The 18,633-nt window shown below is 39.7% G+C and overlaps 1 protein-coding gene across 1 annotated transcript; it reads right to left on the reverse strand.

Moving 5' to 3' along the window:
* Window positions 1-816: 816 nt before the first annotated feature.
* SLC4A1AP (solute carrier family 4 member 1 adaptor protein) lies at window positions 817-18,626 on the reverse strand. The gene is made up of 14 exons (XM_067293182.1): window positions 18,057-18,626; window positions 17,338-17,524; window positions 16,491-16,613; window positions 15,625-15,685; window positions 14,714-14,853; window positions 14,418-14,578; window positions 13,189-13,258; window positions 8,790-8,979; window positions 7,889-8,000; window positions 7,012-7,249; window positions 6,146-6,220; window positions 5,069-5,139; window positions 2,648-2,720; window positions 817-1,259 (listed from the first exon to the last, which is right to left on the reverse strand). The coding sequence occupies exons 1-14, from the start codon at window positions 18,591-18,593 to the stop codon at window positions 1,210-1,212; spliced, it is 2,088 nt and encodes a 695-aa protein (XP_067149283.1). The 5' UTR covers window positions 18,594-18,626; the 3' UTR covers window positions 817-1,209.
* Between the last annotated feature and the right edge of the window lie 7 nt (window positions 18,627-18,633).

Raw genomic sequence — 18,633 nt, forward strand, 5'->3', positions numbered from 1 at the left:
ACAAGAAAAGCTTAAACTTATGCTCACAAAAAGTGATGATGAAAAAAACATAGGGTTAAAAAAAGTCAAGATTTCAAAATAATGTTTCTGTAAAATGGATACCACCCCAAGTGGTTTTCTAAAGGCATTCTATGTAGCAGTTACATAATTGGTCCATCTAATCCAGTAAAAGTGCAGTAAGCAGCAGAAAGAGTGGTTCTGAGCTTGTACTGGAGAATCTGTATCCCTCTCCTCCCAAACATGAAGCAGTTCGAAGTCAGCTCGGTAGTAAGACAAATTTAGATTCTTTCAGCAAACTTTTACAGCACTGTTTTTAGGTAGTCTTGTCACCTTTTCATAAAGATGCCTAATCACTCTCTTAACCTTACTTTATTCTTGCCTCTAACACCATTTGGTGGTAAAGAAGGTCATAGCCTAATTAGGTATATAAGTATATTCTTGATTAATGCAATTTCTAGAATGCCATCTCTGAATTTAAATGCCCCACTGTTCTTGCGTTGTAACAGGGAAAGAACAGACTTCATTAAAAGTTTTTCCAGGATATCCTTTCATTGTATCTTCTGTTACCCTCTTATTTAAGATAAGGAATAACAGCCTCTTCAGTTCTCCAGAGTGTTTTTGCACTCTTGTAACACAGTATTATCATCATTCCAAGTCCCCTTCATACTGAGTGTTCTAGCAACTGCATTCCAAAAACTGCATGAGGGAGGAGTGGAAAGAGTTGTTTTTTAATTAAAAGTTTTCAATCAGAAAAAGTGAATTGTAGGCTGTTTGCCTTAACTATTATTTTCAAATAGCAGCAATAGAGCAAAACACTTGTGTTTCTCATTTTAATTGCATAAAACCAGCATGAATAAATTTTATCAAGCCTGTAGGTATACAGAGGGTGTTTTTCTTTAACTATCTTTGTATACTTTTACATACAAAAGGGGAAAATGAGTCTACAGGTCCACACCAAATGTAAAGGACATGGTTAAAATTGGAAGGAAGAGGCAAAATGCGTGGGCAAGAGTCAGGAATCTTTAAAAAGGTTTTTAGAAAACAAACAGCAGATGCAATAATGAAAGCTAATAGTCAGAATGGCTGCTGATGTCCTTGAATTTGAAACAGTGTTTCAAAAAACAACTTTTATCCCTCACTTGATGTGCAGGAAAGAGTCCAAAGTAGAGCAGTCCTTTAAACCACAGAGCACTCTCTGGAGTCTGAATCTTAGTAGCCATATTTTTCATTTAGATGAGTTTTGCCATCACCACTTTGACCTAATGAACAAAGAGGAAAATGTTATATATTTTTTCCTCTGAGATGAATTTGTAGCAAAGTATGAAATAGTCTCTAGACAGCACCTGCCAGATGGGCACAACGAGAACAACAACATTTTGATTTACACTTGTAAGTGTGTGCAGGTGCGTTTCCCTTCCCTCTTCTGTTGTTCTCATTACACCAGCTTAGACAGAAAATAAGTCTTAACTATTAGCAGGCAGAGAAAGGAAATGGAGCTCCCTCTTATGGGCACAACTGGCTTGGCTCTCCCAGATCATACCTTCTCCAAGTTACTGAATCGGGTATTTTGTTCCATTTGATTCATTTGCCATGGAAGTGCAGTCTTTTCCTCGAAGGAGGATTCACTAGGTTATAGTTTTCTCTAGTGAAATTTACGCCCAGTTTTCTTATTCCTTCTGGAGCCTGTCCATGTTTTAAGCCCATAACAGCCTTATTAAAAAATGACTGACTGTCATGAATTTACCAAATGTAGGTTTCTCTAGTAAGTTCAAAGATTAGCCTTCATGCATGATCCAGGACATCAGAGCAACTGAAAATTCATTACATTGTTAACAATAACCACACTTAAATAGAAACACTTGGAACTGAAATAAAAAAAAAATTCATATATTGGATGCATGCACCAGTTATTCCATACCTCCACCAAAGAGTTAACAAGACCTCTCTCCAGAATACATGGCAAAGTTTGTAATCCAATGATTTTTGAAAAAAAAATCTACAGAAAGTTTTTAGGTTCCAGTCTTCTACAAAAACTGGGAATGCTAAGATTGCTGAAGGATTTATCCCTAGTAAAGTTTTGAGCTTCTCTACATGTACTACATGTGAAAGGAGGCACCAGAAAGATGCATTCAGTATCTCTGGAGTTAAACATACACTGCAACACAGAGGTGCAATCAGAGACTGTGGACATAGCTGAAGTACCAGGAGTAATGAAACTGTGCTACAGACTGTACAAGGTCAGTCAGGTCCCCTTTAAGTACTTATTTGACTAATGTGAGTGTCCCTATGCATAAATCGTATCCTCAATGGTTGTGTATACAAAATCGCTTCTTAGGAAATTCCTGTCACATTGAAAGCTAAAGAATGGGTTGAGCTCTCTGAAGTGTTAGAAAACTGAAAAACAAACTTAAGGTGCATCTGCCCATTTACTTGGCAAGATCAAGCTACTACAGAAATAGTCAGCATTTCACTACAAGACTTGCATAGCCATACAAGAAAAATCTGGGGCATAACATGCCAGAAAACATCAGGTCTGAGTAAAGTATTTGTGGATTTTTTTTTTTTGGCGCTACATTACAAGGAAACCCTGACTACTTATTAGATAGATTCTTGAGCTATAGGAATAAAAACCTTAAGTGGTTGATACCTGCAGGAGGAATCCATATGCAGTAATCTGGGTCATCATCTGGATACTGTGAGGAGAAAAAAGACGGTTGGACCTGCAAAAGGAGAAAAGATGTTAAAGGTGATGCAACCCGGCTGTGTCACAGTCACATAAATCTCTTCGATCCAGTTCATTCCCAGTAAGTCACAGAATCGTAGAAACGTTGGTTGAATGGGACCTCTGGAGGTCATCCAGGCCAACCTCCTGCTCAAAACAGAACCATTACCAACACTAATATCAGGTCAGCCACTGCCTTCATACAGAAGAGCTGGGCAGACTAGTCGAGGGAGATAAATTTAATGTAACACAACAGTTTTACTGAATAACAGAAGTGTATTTGACATTTTCTGTTTCAATGAAAACTTTTCCCTTCCTCCCTCCAGCTCCACTGCTGGATTGTTTAACCTTATCGCCCCAATGTTATGGTAGTGTCATTCAATATCAAATTTCTTTACACAGGATAAAACTTTAGAAGTTTCAAAAAGGTGCTTTAGTCATTTAAAGCACAATCCAACTGAAAACTTTGGGTTTAAAGTCATTTTCAAGTTGGAGTATATAAGAATTCAACTATTAAGTAAGGGTAACTTAGTTTTTCAAAAAAAATTCTGGTCTCACTGGCATCACTGATTCACTGCAATTTAAATACTGACAGGGCAATGCCTTTTTGTCCCCAGATTTTTCAGTTTTACCACATCAGCATCATTTTCTCAACAGCTTTTGTTTTCAACACCTGCAGATAGGTAATAAATAAAAAACCCATACAACTGTAGAGTAAAACATTGCTAAGAGCTCAAAATGTATCCATGTTACTCAGTACAGATTCCCATTACTCTATAGCATCATGACAGTCTTAAGTAGACAGCCAAAGCAATTTTTCATTCCCTCAGAATCTTTCCTTCCCCAAATTATCCTCTAAAATAGTTCTTCCGGAAGATTAGCGTTCTGGAAAACATTGTACTGTGAAGTTCAACATTTTTTAAATATGGTTTGTGAATAGCCACTTAAAATAACAACGTTGTTTTTCCAGTTTCATATGATTTGAAGTTATTTCTCAAATATTAAAATCTCCCCCCCAAAAAGCTACCAGCCCCTCCTCCCCCACAACATGCTGACCTCTGATTGTTTTTTTCCATGCTAGGTCTGAGCCCAAACACAGAGACAGCATGTGGGAAAAAGTGATTTGTAATAGGAGACAGAATACAGCTAAGCCACCTGGTATTCGGAAAATGCTCAGTGTTAGAATTCTTGGAGGAAGTTCTGTGCCGATGAAAGGTGCTGACTTGACTGCCTCAGCGTGAGAAGCTGCCTTGTCCTCCTACATTCATAGAAACAGTAAATCTTGGGCTGAAGCAGTATAAATTTACTCCCGCTTCTTTTATCAACATACTTTAGGTCAGCAATAAGGGACCATTCCAAAGGCTGCGCCTATCCTCTCCTTGGGTCCTTTGCCAGGACTAACAACAAAGGAGGCAGTTAGCACACACAGCTGCCAGGGAGTTAAGTTTCTTTAAATGAGTGGTGCAGTGTGTATGAAGAGTGTACCATCAATTTTAAGTCTTAAAATTAGATGGCCACCACAAAGAAATTGTCATGATGGTCAGAACTTATGGCCCACTTAGTGTAGTAATCTTTGATAGCAGCCAGCACAAGAGACTGAAGTACTCCAAAGGGAAGTACCTCACAATAATCAATTAGGCTAAGAGTGTGCTGTCAGAGTAGCTTCCTCCCACCTCCAGGAAAACAGTAATTGCCTGCCCCCCACAAAATTTGAAAGGCATATGCAAGTCTTATGCACGGGAGAAACATTATCTGGTACATCCATGAAATCTAATAATAATTGGGTTTCCAAAGACAGTAATTTCATATACTTGTCTCTTTCCCCATCTTCCAGAAAGGTGAAGTTTGATAATGGCAATACAGATGAGCTACAACTTTAGTTCCTCACCAGTCCAGTCTCTTCTGCATTAGCCAATGCATGTTTCCCAAGCTACTCCTCAAGCAAAGTTTTGCAGTGCCATTGGTATAGCCCAGAAAGCACCTGTGTTCTACAGAACATTTGATGCAGGGAAACAAGTGATTAGCAGAGGCTTAACACCAGCATTGCCAAGTGAAAAGTTGGAAAAATAAGTTTGTGACTGAATTGAGAGCCTCTGTTGTTTTACTATGGCTTGTATGAACACCTCTATCATTTGTGAAATGCTGTGCTTTAACTTCTCATTGGAGGCTCAAAAAGCTGTGCCTCAAGGTGGTGTGTGGTTCTGTATTTGGGTCTTGTAGAGCAGAAAAGCGCTACCATCACCAAGTCACACTTGATCAAATTGTTAGTCTACTTCACTAATAAGGAATCTCCTAAATGACACCATGACTCCTGCAGCTTAAGAGTTTCAATGAATCATAACTGACCTTGCTTGAGTTGTTTATTTTCTTAACTTTCTCAGATGTCTCTTCAGGTTCTTTACATACTGTCTCAGATGCTGAGAAGAAAGAAGATTTGTTTTTATGACACATCATAAATTACCAATTCTATCAGAAATAAGCTTATAGAAAGTTCAAAGATGGATATGTCAAAAAGGAAATCCAAGAAAGCTTACTGCAACAAAATTCACATTTAAGTCTGCTGAACATCCTGTTGTTTTTCCAAAGATTTATTGAGATTAACTTATGTTTATTACACTGTCAATCACTTAGCTGAACACCATTTAATGAAATCCTCTATTTGTGATTCTAACACATTTTTAGCTAATGGTAGATGTTAATTTTCTAGAAGCTTTTCTCTATTTGTAATCACTACAGTGACTGATTAAGAAAAACCTTTCCTAAAAGGATATGTGCCCAGCTACACTACTGCATTCTTGCCTAAGTTCCAAATATTATACCAGATGATAGAAATAGTAGGAAATGTGCTGGACAAACATGTTTAAAAATATATATATATTTTAGAGTAACATAGGTGAGAGGAAGACAGAAATGTGTAAGTATATCTGACTTTTCTGCCACTTAACCTGTGAAATCATGAGACTCATGACTTAAGTCTATGAATGAGATGGAGAAGACAGGACAACATGTTCTTAGGAGTCTGGGTTATGAATTTTCTATTTTTTCATAGAGATCTCCTCCAGATGTTCAGTACACCAAACAGGGTCTTCATCTTGATGATCTAATTTTTTTTTGTGCAAGGAGAGGAGCTATCCAGGTCATTAATATAGTGCTAGATAATGTTATGTAGTAATTAACACTGCAGAAGGACAAAACCTTCCTTTTGTAATGTGACAACAGATACTGAAAAAGAGTAAGGGGAAAACAGCATTATGTTTATGCTACTAAATTAAAATAATTTTCTTCTCCTTTCATTCTAGTTCTTTTAACAAAGAATCTCAAAGCTGTTGATGACTATGAGAACTACAATGGAGATCTTGAACATATTTGAAGTGACTTGTCCTCACCACCTCACCATATTTAGCACTAAATTGCACTGCTCACCTGGAGATTTCTCTTGCGAGGGGCCCATCCGAGATTTATTCCTCAGTATCTTTGGCTCAGGCAGGAAGTGAACCCCTGTAAAACAAAGAGAAAGAGCTAGGTGAATACTCTCCAGTAACTCTGATGAGTAGAATCCCTGAAACAAGGTACAAAAGGGAACATTCAGCTACATTCATCTCAAGAAGAAATTTTCTCTTAGAAGTCCTCCAAACTATTACATCTATCAAGTCCATCACAATAAGATATTAAAAGCTCATAACTAGTTAAAACATACTTTTCAGCTTGGCCAGCATTAAGACAAGAAGCTGGCATTATGTTTCTGTCACACACGTCATTTACTGAGACTCATTATTCCTGAATTTTCACATATATCACTTTGATATGTAAAAGGATGAATTACAGGTAAGCTGTACGGAGGCAATGAAAATACCTCTCCCTTGCTACTTTTAAAATTGTTTTTCCTCTTTACAAACTGATCTGAGGCTTTACATAGACATTTGCTTTCTAATTAAGCCACTCTCCCTGCCAACAACACATTGTATTTGTTATCATATGGCCACTCAATCTAATGTAAGCAGGGCTTACCAACATAGGACCTTTCTTGACCTTTCAGATTTCTTCTGTTTCACCAAAATCACGAGAAACAGACTGCTAAGCAGAGTTCTGACATGGACTAGGTGAAATTCAGCTGTTTCTCAGCTGTTAGCACACAAACTCTAGACTTGTGGCAAAAATTTATGGAAAACAAATCTATGGAGATACTGCTGGAAACTCTGACCCAAACCTTAGGCATTTCATGTAGCTATGAAAATTCAGTTACAGATTCAGTTTTATTACTAGAACAAAAATCAAAATCCACGGTTTACCATCCTGAAGGGATTCCAGATTCTTGATCTTGCAAGGAGAACAAGCAGTGACACTAGTCTCTTTTCCTGTTTCTTCCTGTGCTGTCATTTTTGTTTCTAGTTTTGACGCTCTGCTGTTTATTGTATCTGTTTCTTGCTCCTCTTCCATTTCCTCCTCCTCTTCCTCCTCCTCTTCTGGTCCATCATCTTTCATTTTTAACAAGCTTTCAGGGATATCTGGACGCTTGACAGGCAACTTCTGCAGGACAAAAAAACTTGGGCATCAGTGCTAGGATAACACAGAGGTAGGTGTTACAGATGTTCATTACTGCAGAAAGCATGCATGTTACTGTCACAGAAAGAGCTGGTAAGAAAACACTCTCAGGATAAAAAATAGTTAGCTTTTAAGAAAAAGCCATTGGTAGAGATAGAAGAGGAGAAGAGATGCATGTTCATTGAAGAGCAGAACAGTTTTGATAAGAGGGACTCTGGAAACTGAGTTAACCTTGGATATGATCTTAGCTAAAAGATTGAGAAAAACAGAAAAGAGTGAAGGCACAGCTGCTGATGTATAGCAGTCTTTTGGTCTGAGGTCCCCAGACTGCATCTGTATGATCCACTGCCTTTCTGACTGTCTGTGCCCCAGGAGACTGGGCAAGGGCGCAGAAGGGCTATTGCCAGCAGCAAACCCTGTCCAACACCCACTGCTTGCTGCCCTGTGCAGCTTCTGCTCCCCAACACTTGCTCCTCCATGCTATTTCCACACATGCAAGAAGACTGTGTTGTCACCTGCAGGCTTCAGAACCTAAGAAGATGACTGAGAAACTGTCTGGCTCACAGCACTGATAAGGAAGAAAAACAAAGTCTGCACTACAGCTGGTCTCTGTGCCCAACTTACCCCTAGGCTTCCAGTTTTCAGCTTGAATTTGCTCCCCCCTTTCATTGCACCGAAGAGAGGCAGGGTAATCTTTTTAGGCTTGCTCTCCGCTTCCAGACTGTAACTCCCACTCCTAATAAAAATCAAATACAGAGGAAAACAGTATACAAACTATCAAACAAAGCTTCTATTTACAAATGGGAAATATCTGCAAAATAAGGATGAATATAGAGAAACCCTTTTAAGCCCTCAATTGCAGAATACAAGAGGAAGTTGCAGGAGATGACTCCTAGGTGGCATACACCTGCCAGGATAGGAACATCTATCGAACAGACTTCCTTCAACTAATTTACACACACATACTTACATATGTACGTACTGTGTGTGTGTGTATCACACACGTGTATGTGTGTATATTATATAAAAATAAAAAACAAAAATATGAAGGCACATTCAGAGGCCAAACCTCAATTTAAGTAAATTAAGTAATTAAATCTCTAATTAAGCTGCTACTAGCAAATGATGAAACCAGCATACGCTCTCTTGAATTGAAGCAGTGTTGCTAGGCAGTACTTGAACAGCCACAATTGACTTCCAGGTGCACTTCAGGGCGTGAGTGTGATTTTCATTTTATACACAATACTGTAAAATTCTCCATTTCCTTTTGGATGCAGGTTGAATATAAAGACACTATGCTCCTGGTTCCCTTCCCCTCTCACTTCCACAGTATGGGCCTATCATACTGTTGTGTGTCTGCTTCAATCACAGGTGCAGCAACAGCCAAAAGTCACTGTGGCTCTTTAAAGAGACACACCAGGTAGTTTGTAAGGCAGTGCTGCTGTTGCTTTCGGAAAACTGGGATTGCACAATTGCCCATGGACAATATACAGTAACAGTGGTTTTACAGTTTAACATTACTTACTGGGGCTTCAGCTCAGGCAGTTCTGCAGGCTTAACAAGCTTTATTAACCCTTTCAGCCTCTGTTGCTCTTTCTTCAGTTCAAAAGACCGCAAATGAAGTTTCTTTCGTGTAACACTGTCTAAGTTGCATCCAGATTTTATTTCTGTCATGAATTCATCCAAAGAATCTTGAGCTGCTGGCTGGGACTGGACTAGGCAAGATAATGCGAAAATATATACGATTATTGGTGGGGAGATGAGGATCATACTGATCAAGTCCTACCTTTAGAGAATACGGTATAAATGAATCTCTACCTTCTCTGCAAGTTTGTGTTGAATGGTAAAATTACAGAAGTTGTCAGCCCTGGAAAGATGAAAGCATGAATCCTAACAAGAGCCTGACAGTAAATGTTCATTCACTTAGATAACAAAGCCTCTCTTTTAAAATGGAATGTTTCTTTATGAGTAAGTCAGTCTGTACTCTACATTATTCATCTTAACTTCAAGATATTCTGCCTCGTAATTAAAAAAAAGTTTCCTGGCTTCTTTCTGTAGTTGCAATCTAAAAATGTAACCACACTTATGAAGTATGCTGCACCACTGCATGGGTGTTATGTAATAATATTTGCAAACCCAGAAATGAATCAACACATGATTCTGCCTCCTCCCCCAGAAGACTGAGTGCATATAAGGATAGTTTTATCTGTTAGGAGAATCACACAAAATTTATTTTTGCTTTGATGTGTTTTTCTAACGAGAACACACTGTTCTATATTTCAAAAAAATAATGACAGTCTCTGTACTCCACCTATTTTCAAATATTAATAATTGTATGCAGTCTTGACTAATTAAAATAAAACTAAGGAAGAAAACCTAGAGCTCTAATGACTAACAAAAATAAATACAGAATTCTAACATATGAATTTCAAAAGATCAGAAAAACCTCCTTTCTTGGGCTTTAACAATGCTTCAGAAGTGCTTATATTCTGTTCAACAAAGAAAACTGGGAGGCAAACAAAGAAGAAAAGTTTTGTTGCTAGAATTTTAACAAGCCTTTTGACAGGCAACAGTTTTCTGCCTCTTACTATTGTATTGAAATTGGTACACCTAATATTTACATTCATCATTATAGACATATATCTATATATGCACAAGAATAATTATGTGACCAATGATTTATTTTTAGTTCAGCTTAACTATTTAGGTAGTACTTCATATTTTAAATGTGCACAAAGAAAGTAATCGTTAAGAGTACACGTTTAAGCAATTATACATGACTACTAAACATTTACACATGAAAGCCACAATAGTAACTGTTTAAAGATTAACAGAATTGATGGGCTCCGTAAAATAAGAACCAGTTTTACTACCTGACTCCACCCAAATATAAATGATGACAAAACATGTCATGTTAGAAATTCAGCTAGAAACTCTTCTTTTTCCCCTCATAAATATTTGTGCGAACTGAGACAAAAAAAAAAAGTTAGCACAAAGGTATTGTCAATGAACAATCTGAAACTCCTAGGAGGTTGCAGCTGAGGGGAATGATTCCTAACATTTAATTTAAACACCAAAATTCATAGCCCAGGTTTCTTGTCTAGTCAGATAATCCAGAACATTTAAAGGTGCTGTTCCACAGCTCGCTTCTTTAGCCACAGAACAGTGTAAGAGATCCTTCTCTGAGTGATCTTCAGTAAGTTGGACTATCTGTTTTGCAGATAGCTTTCTCTGCTTGATTCCTACTTGAGGAACCAACAGTACCCAAGATCAGGTAGTTTTGCTTACAGGGTTATTGTTAGCATTCAATATCTGTTGCAGCAGTTTTCTATGCTATTTAAGGAAAATTAAACATTGCTAGGAGGCGAATCAATCATGGCTATTATATTTTATATTCCAGGGGAAAAAAAAAAAGATGTAAGGCTATTTACTGCAACATCAACTTATCAATAATTTTCTTCTGAACAGGCAACAAAAACAACAAGACTGAAGAGCTCTACGTATTTGATTTTCATTCGGCTGCACCAGTGAATGACGGATACCAAGTTAATTCTGAAGACAGATCAAGTTAGATCAGTAATCAGTTCTGAAGAACTCTAGAGAACAATTTGTAAAATTTCTGCGGAGATCTTTCTGACAACCACTTAATCTCTCCAGATGCTTGGTAAAAGATGTTGCAATTTAGCCTGTCATTCACTCATTGGCCTCTCTACACACTTGCCCTTTGGCTACAAATAATCACTCAGAGCAGACCAAAGTGTTTTAAGGTTTCAGAACTTTATGTAATGCAGCAACTCTGCCAGCCAGCTCAAGACAACAGTAAGAATCACCCAGGATCAATAAGCATGCTCCTGGGTTACAGCTGTAACCCACATCTGTGATTAACCTGAGACACCCAAAGAAATCAGAGAAAACAAGAATATCCAGCACGCATGCACAAACTGATGATGCAATACTTGCTATGTTTTATCCTGGACCAGTTTTAGGAAATTCCCATGCAATACAGAGTGATTTAGTATTGAAATACCTTGCAGACTACTGGGCCCAGCAATAAATGCTGAGATGGCAATTTTTCCCATGCTCTAAACTAGCTGTATAACCAGTTACAACTTACCAAACTGTGATAATGTATTACACTTCTACTAACAGTATAAAGTTCTGATGAATGACCTGGTTCTTCCTTCTGCTAGTCCCTACTACAATATGATTTAATGGTCTTGTTGAGAAACAGTACCAGCATAAACAAATGCTTCATAACACGAGAGCTTGGAATTACATATCTCAGTCAATATAAAGCATTAGCTTTTCCTGCTAGTTAATCATGAACTACTTATCAGTAAAGTCAGGCTGAAAACAATTCCTTTAATGATGCTGAACCATCCTATCAGTTAGAAAGCTCAATGGATCAGTAAGCTGTTTTGAACAGTGATCTGGTATAATCTATCATCAACAAAAATGTTGATCCAAATGAGTTTTGGTGTGGGGTTGAATTACCAGAAAGAAACGTACCCACATAACGCACAGAAGAGAGCACAGCTGTCAGATTGCTGCTAGGCTTCTTGGAGGAAAGCCCTACCGACAAACTGACATTGCCACCTTTATTATCGCCAACTCTGTTAAAAAGCTTCTTGTATGAAGAATCAACTTAAATACATTTCCTTCATGCCTTCCTTCTACTCCACAAGACATCAATAACATACAGTGACATACAGCTCTGTGTAGTACAACTTTAAACCTGTCACTACCAGATACATATAGGAACACTATATTTGAATGTTTCTGAAATCCATGCCATTATTCACAAACTTTCAACCTCCTTATTTTTAACTCGCCCTTTTTTTTTGGGGGCGGGGGGGGGGGAGGAAGGGGGGGAATATCAAGTTTTCCTCCTAAATCCTTGTTGCATTCTGATTGTAACATTTCTATGCCAGAAAACAGAGGTGTCTGCTGCCTTTTCATGCCAGTATTAAGATCCTGTGATGAGAAGCAAACTTAGCACTAAAAAGGAACACCATGAGATCACCAAGTCAAGTTTCCTGCCTGAAGACAAGCTTGACAATATTTCTTCAGTCCAGGCAGATGTCTGTGGCAAACCCCCTCACTGCAGAGCTAAGGGACAAATGTCTTCTCCCCCCTCCCCCCCCTTATCAATACAGTGCATCAGAACATGCCTCTGACATCACCTAAGCTGAGTAAGGGTACTGAAGAGCTGCTAGAAGCAAATGGAAAGAGAAGAGTACTCTTCTCCAATATTTCAGTTCCAGTAAACATCAAAATTATGCTAACCAAAGTAGGATGGATGCAAGCATTCAAGTGATTATGCTTTTGGTCACCTTTATGAAACAGAAAGGGCACAATGTTAGAATCTGAATGGCACCCTTGTAAGTTAGCAAGTTCACTGAGCGGGGCGGGGGCTAAGCATCAACTACTTTAACTCTACATTTCTCTTTTCCCATCTTTCCTTCTTAAGGTGCATCTTCAATGAAAGAAAAGAAATAAAGGATACTGTCTATATTCTGTCAATTGTTTGCTCTCCCCTTATAAATGGTTTTGGAGGGAATGGAAAAATTTGTTTTTCAAATTGGGCTGGTTTCACTAAAATGGACAGACAAACAATAATAAGTACTCAGCTCCTGTTAAGCTCCAGGAGCTTGTACACTCTCCTCCTTAACTTTGATGTTGTATGCTTTTGGAAAAACTTGCATTCATTAGCAAGTGACTATACACAGTGCATACACTCTTCATCTAATACATAGCATTAAGTATCCTCCTCAGCTAACTCAACAACCTGCAAATCTTCCTATTCCTTTGACAAAAGGGGACACTAAAAAGATGCATTTAAGACAGACATCCATAAAATATATTTTCTTCTCTCTAGTGTTCTTAATGAAAAGCACTACAATCAAAGAGACTTCATGCCTTACCTTTCCCTGAAGCCTTCAGCTTCTCTGTTATCTCAGAAAGCTCATTTTCAGCTTCATTTAATTTTGTGACCTATGAAAGAACCACATGCTTAGAAGATCTTTTTATCTTCTTTAAAACCCCCTTTTAAGAGATCCTCAAATATGCTACCATATTATCTCCATTTTTTTATTTCTGATCTTTGACCAGGAGTTTCTGGGCTAAAAAAAAATTATAGGCTAGATTGCTCCTAAACAACTTATCAGTCCTTTCACATAATGAGCACACGCTTTTCTTCCTGAAGCATAAAAATATGCATAATGCTTCCATAGCTACATTAGACCACCACCCTGATTTCCACTCCCCCCCGCCCCCCAAACCTTCTCCTATACCCTACTGTTTGAGTAGGGCTCTTAGCTATCAAACCCCAGGCAGTCCAGGCTGCTGCTTCTCTGGAGCAGGATGAGATCCTTCTTTGGGATGTGCTTTGTGCACTTGAAAGTTTGCAATTATTTTCTGATGCTTTAAAACTGTTTTAAAAGTGTCTTGTTCTGGTACTTAATTCATCTACTGTTGTGATTCATCAAGCAGAAGGTCATACTACACAGGCAAAAAACAAGGTAGTATGCTTCCACTATGATAAAGCAAGCAACCTTTTCAGGTATTTGACAGATATCCCCCACAAAGCAAAAAGCACTTTTCAGAGTTGCAAAGTTCTCTTACAGAGATCTCCCCTAGTTTATGTCAAGTTCAGGCTGGTATCTGGTGACAGAGCCTCAAGGACTGAAATCTTCTTTTCCAAAGAGACAACACAAGCAGCTGCAGGCTACTTCTTTTGCAGGATGACTCTGTCCTAAGCCATAACAGCTCTTGGTAACATGGTAGTTCATTCTCCATGGCCAGTCATCCTCTTTGCTTAAGGTAATGGATGCATGTCAATTAGCAGCAGTCAGAATGATGGTTTCTGTGAGGTGAACACTAAGCACTAAATGGAAATAACAAACTTTTTTTTTTTTTTTCCTTAAGAAGCGTCTACAGTTTCTTCTATATCCCATTTTTCCTTCTCAAAAGATTGAAGTCTCTGATTCTACAGTCACCAAATCTAGTCTGTTTCCATTCTAACTTGGCCAATTGATAGTTGAAGATGTGAAATGATTAACTAGAGTACAGGTGAATAAAAAAGAGCTTTCCTTCTTAGTAATAATATGCATATGAAAGAGTAAGCCTGGCATGTCACAATAATTCTTCTTACCAGAGTGTCATAAGTGTCTGGTTTTTCTTCTATTTTACCAGCTTTTTTCATTCTGCTGAGTCGTTTCTTTTCTACAGCGCCAGTTCGATCAAGGAAGGTATCATCATCACTGTCATAAAAATCCTCATCTTCCCAGTTCTTTGATTTCCTTTTTCGGGATACTGGGAAAGGTAAGGAGGAATGCAAGGAATAAAGTGATTACAGACCACTGAGAAATAAAACAGATTCAAGACAGCAATCTCATATCACTAGTTTAGGCCTTCTAGAACTATCAGAGTATTTGACTGGTTAATCACCTGCTTCTTGCCGCAGTACTCCCCTAGCATCCAGTAGCCTGCAAGCTTCCAGCGCACACTGTATCATTGCTTCTTTTTTCTTTCCCGCATGGAGAGCCTCTGCCACCAGCTGCTTCCCTGATGCATCATCCACAGGCAATCTGTTCAGTTCAAAAGTTTGGGAAACAGCTCCAATAATGAACAGTTTTTCAAGGATACTACTCAGATACTGTATTTGTTACGCTGACATTGTTCTTTCTATCTCACTCTAGCCTCTTTTTCCGGATTAAGTATTTTCACCTTTCATTTTATACAGTACTAATCAAAACACAAGCACAGATTTCCCAAAACATGCAGGCAAACTTTCATTCCACTAGTCTGAACAGTAAGTCTTCCTGTATCCATTCCCAAATCATTCCTCTAGAAATGCTGCAAGATAATAGGTCAAACTTCAATCCCTGAATTATTTTAAGCATCAAAATTTTAAGCAAAATTTTTTTTAAAGCAGTACAGCCATTACACAGAGACATATCTATCTGATTTGATTCGATTCTTACCTTACACCTTCTCCTACCTAATGATAGGATGATGTCAGTGGCCTCTTGCAGGAACACATCAAAAATTGCCTTATACTACTTAACAGGAATTGGGTACACAGTAGAATAAAAACTCTCTCTCTCCCCCTCCGAGAGAGCCTTGTCTCTTGCTTTCCTGATTTTCATCTCTAAGGAATACCAAATGCTGATAGACAAGAAAGAAGTGCAGACATTGAAACAGGCAGTGATTGTTGGCCTCCTTATTCAGTATCGGGGCTTAGGCCTAATTCCAATTGGCCTCCTTGGCAAGTGAGACAGACTAATAATTCCTTCAGCTTTTGTTTGTGAACTCAAAGCTGGCCTCTGTGTACATAATGTTAATGAAGGTAAACGTACTTGACTCTGCATAGCCAGCTATTGTGCCCACGATCATCATACTCGTATTCTAACTCTTCTCCTAGAGAGGAAAAGAAAGCAAGTTGTTGTAGTTACCTAAATTGCAATAAGCAGGGACAAGTTTTAGAGAAGACAAGAATGTTATTGTTAAACAAAAGAAATAAGGTGCCCATATCAAGGGAGAGGATTTGCTTTTTTTAGCAAAATGATCTTCAGATGATACTATGCTCATTTTGTTATTTTTCTACGATCAAGGCTTTTTCAGGTTAGAGATTTATGAAGTATTCCTTCACCTTTAAGTGACTTGTTCAGGAATATGCAGGTCACAGAAATGACAACCTTGCATCTGCGTGTATTAAAGTAAATCTTACTGAAGTAATAACAGTTTACAGTCCGGACTCACAGATATGATTTATATTGAAGATAAATTTATTTTTCACTTTAGAAAATACCCAAGTCATATGCAAGCTTCACTAGCAACCACTGAAAGTTTAAATCAATTCATTATTGCTATTCGCCTTTTAATACTTTTCAATTGTCTCACAATCATAGCCATCCCCAAACAGAACAGTCTGGAATTTGATTGTTTTGGATTTCTTAAATATGGCTTCAAAAGATTAAAGTGGTTTTAGTGCCACTCCAAAGGAATGCAAGATGTTCTCTGCAACTCCCAATTTAAAAAGGAGTAACTCAGCTCTACAGTGGTGAGTTAAGGGGTGGAGGAGAAGAGTAATGTAACAGAAAAGCTTTAGCTCCCACATTTTAAGTTGTAAAGAAAAACAAGAACACAAACTCCAGACTTTCCTGAATTGGGGGGGGGGGGGGAAGAGGGAGGAGGGGAGAAAAACCCCTAAACAAACACATACCTTCTCTGTCAAAAAAGCCCTGTAGGGCCTTCCTAGGATCTTTCATATAGAAGGCATCTTGTGCCTCATGAAATTCAATAGCAATGGGGTTTTCTTCAGCCTCATCCTCCTCGGCATCCTCCCCTGGAAGACGACATACAAAGTGCAAACAAAATGGAAAAAACATTGGAAAGAGTATACCAGTATATTTCAACTTTTGTTAGTTTGAAAGAAATACCAGCTACACCATTGTAGAATAAGTTTCCTTAATGTGAATATTGTTTCTGCATTCAATCCTTTCATTTTACTATTAACTATTTCATAATAAGATATAATTTTGCAGATGAACTTCTCTAAAGTGGTGAATTATAGTGGTTTTATGGGTTTATGCATTTCTGTTTAGAAAAGCAGCTTATTTTGTACTCAAAAGCTCATTAATTACAGTTTGACTAACTTTAAGATGTGGACTTCCTCTTAAAAAATTAAAGTCAGGTGTATTGTATAGCAGTCTCAAGCAATTAAACTCTACCTTTCAGGGAAAAATGTGCACACCATCACAGAAACACAACATATAGCATAAGTATCAACTCTTAGTTTCATATCCTTTTCAAGTTGCAGCCAAATTACCTTCTCCCTGATGTTAAGAGAAGTTCTAGCATAGTTCTTGTCTGATACAAGTTTGTCTCCTTTTTTTTAAAAGGAAAAGGACTACTTTGTACTAAAAGCCTTCCGCTGAATTTGGACACCAAGCATTCTCGTGAAATTCCAACACCAGTATTCATGAAGACTTGGTTTAGAAACAAAACAAACAAAAAAAGCACATTCAAGGTACATCAGCATATTTATACGGAGATGCATTGTCACTTACCCATTCCCCACGAACAGCTCATATCACTGTTCTGACTGCTCTCATTTCTCTTCTCTTCTTTTTCATCTTCCTCGTCAGAGTCCTCCCCCAACATCGTCTTTTCTAATTTTGCTTGCTGCTGCTTGCGCAGTGCCTTCAGCTGAGTTACAGTTAATTCTGACTCAGACTCCTGGTCCTCTTCAGGTCCCTATGCAGTACAAGTCATAAACTTCAAAGAAGTGTTTTAAAAAATAAATGAAGTATTTTTTCCAGACATGTAAGTTAACTACAGTAACACAAATAAGTTATAGTGCTTTTCAAAAAAGGTAATTATTAGACTATTTGTTACGGTTTGCAGCCCCCCGATACATTCATTTTAACATTCTATCCAGAGGGGGGAAAAAGAAACAAGCACTACTGTGTACTAGGTGTATTAGTAGGCAGCTCGATCTGAAATACGACTGTTTTTAAAGGCAGAATGCAAAGACTTCCATAGATCTGTTACCTGTGGCGCACATAAGGAGCTAAATGGGACGAGCACCTAAAGTCTGTTAGGTGCCTGCAGGGTGCTCTGAGCACTTTCCAGGCTCCTACTAGAAGGAGCTGCCCTTGATCACAAGGGAACATGACCGCTCTGCTTTCCTGACCTACCGCACTGCAGCGCGCCCGGGGTTTTCGGGCCGCGTGTCGCCGTCGCCCCGGCCCCCTCCCGCCGCGGCCCGGCCCCGGCCCCGGCCCACCTGCAGCAGGAAGAGGCGGGAGCTGCCGCCGAAGCGCAGCCCGTGGCCCACGCGCACGCGGCAGTAGGTGCGCGGCGGCACCCGCGCCTTGTTGAGGAAGGTGCCGTGGGTGCTGCCCAGGTCGTACACGTAGAAGCCGGCGGCGGCGTCCTCGCCGGGGCGGCCGGCGCCGCGGTACTGCAGCACGGCGTGGTGCCGCGACACCGACGGGTGCTCCAGGGCCACGGCGCAGCCGGGCAGCCGCCCCGCCAGGAACCAGCTGCCGCCGTCCAGCCGCACCGAGCCCAGCGCCACGCCGCCCTTCAGCACCTCCAGCGCGTACCCGGCGCCGCCCGGCGGGCGGCTCCCCCACGGCGGCTCCACGTAGCGCGGCGCCGGCGCCGCCACCGGCCGCGGGGCGCCGGGCCCCGGCGGGCTGGGCCCTGGCTCGCCGCCTTCGGCGGCGCGGGGCGGCGCCGGCAGGTCCGGGCGCTTGAAGGCGGCGGGCTCGGCGCTGCTGCCGCCGCCCGCCGGCTCCGTCTCCATGGCCTCCGCCATCTTCCCGGTCCGGCGCTAAATAGAGCCCGCCGGGCACGAG

Source organism: Apteryx mantelli, chromosome 3 (genome assembly GCF_036417845.1).
Source record: "Apteryx mantelli isolate bAptMan1 chromosome 3, bAptMan1.hap1, whole genome shotgun sequence".
Classification (NCBI taxonomy): domain Eukaryota; kingdom Metazoa; phylum Chordata; class Aves; order Apterygiformes; family Apterygidae; genus Apteryx; species Apteryx mantelli.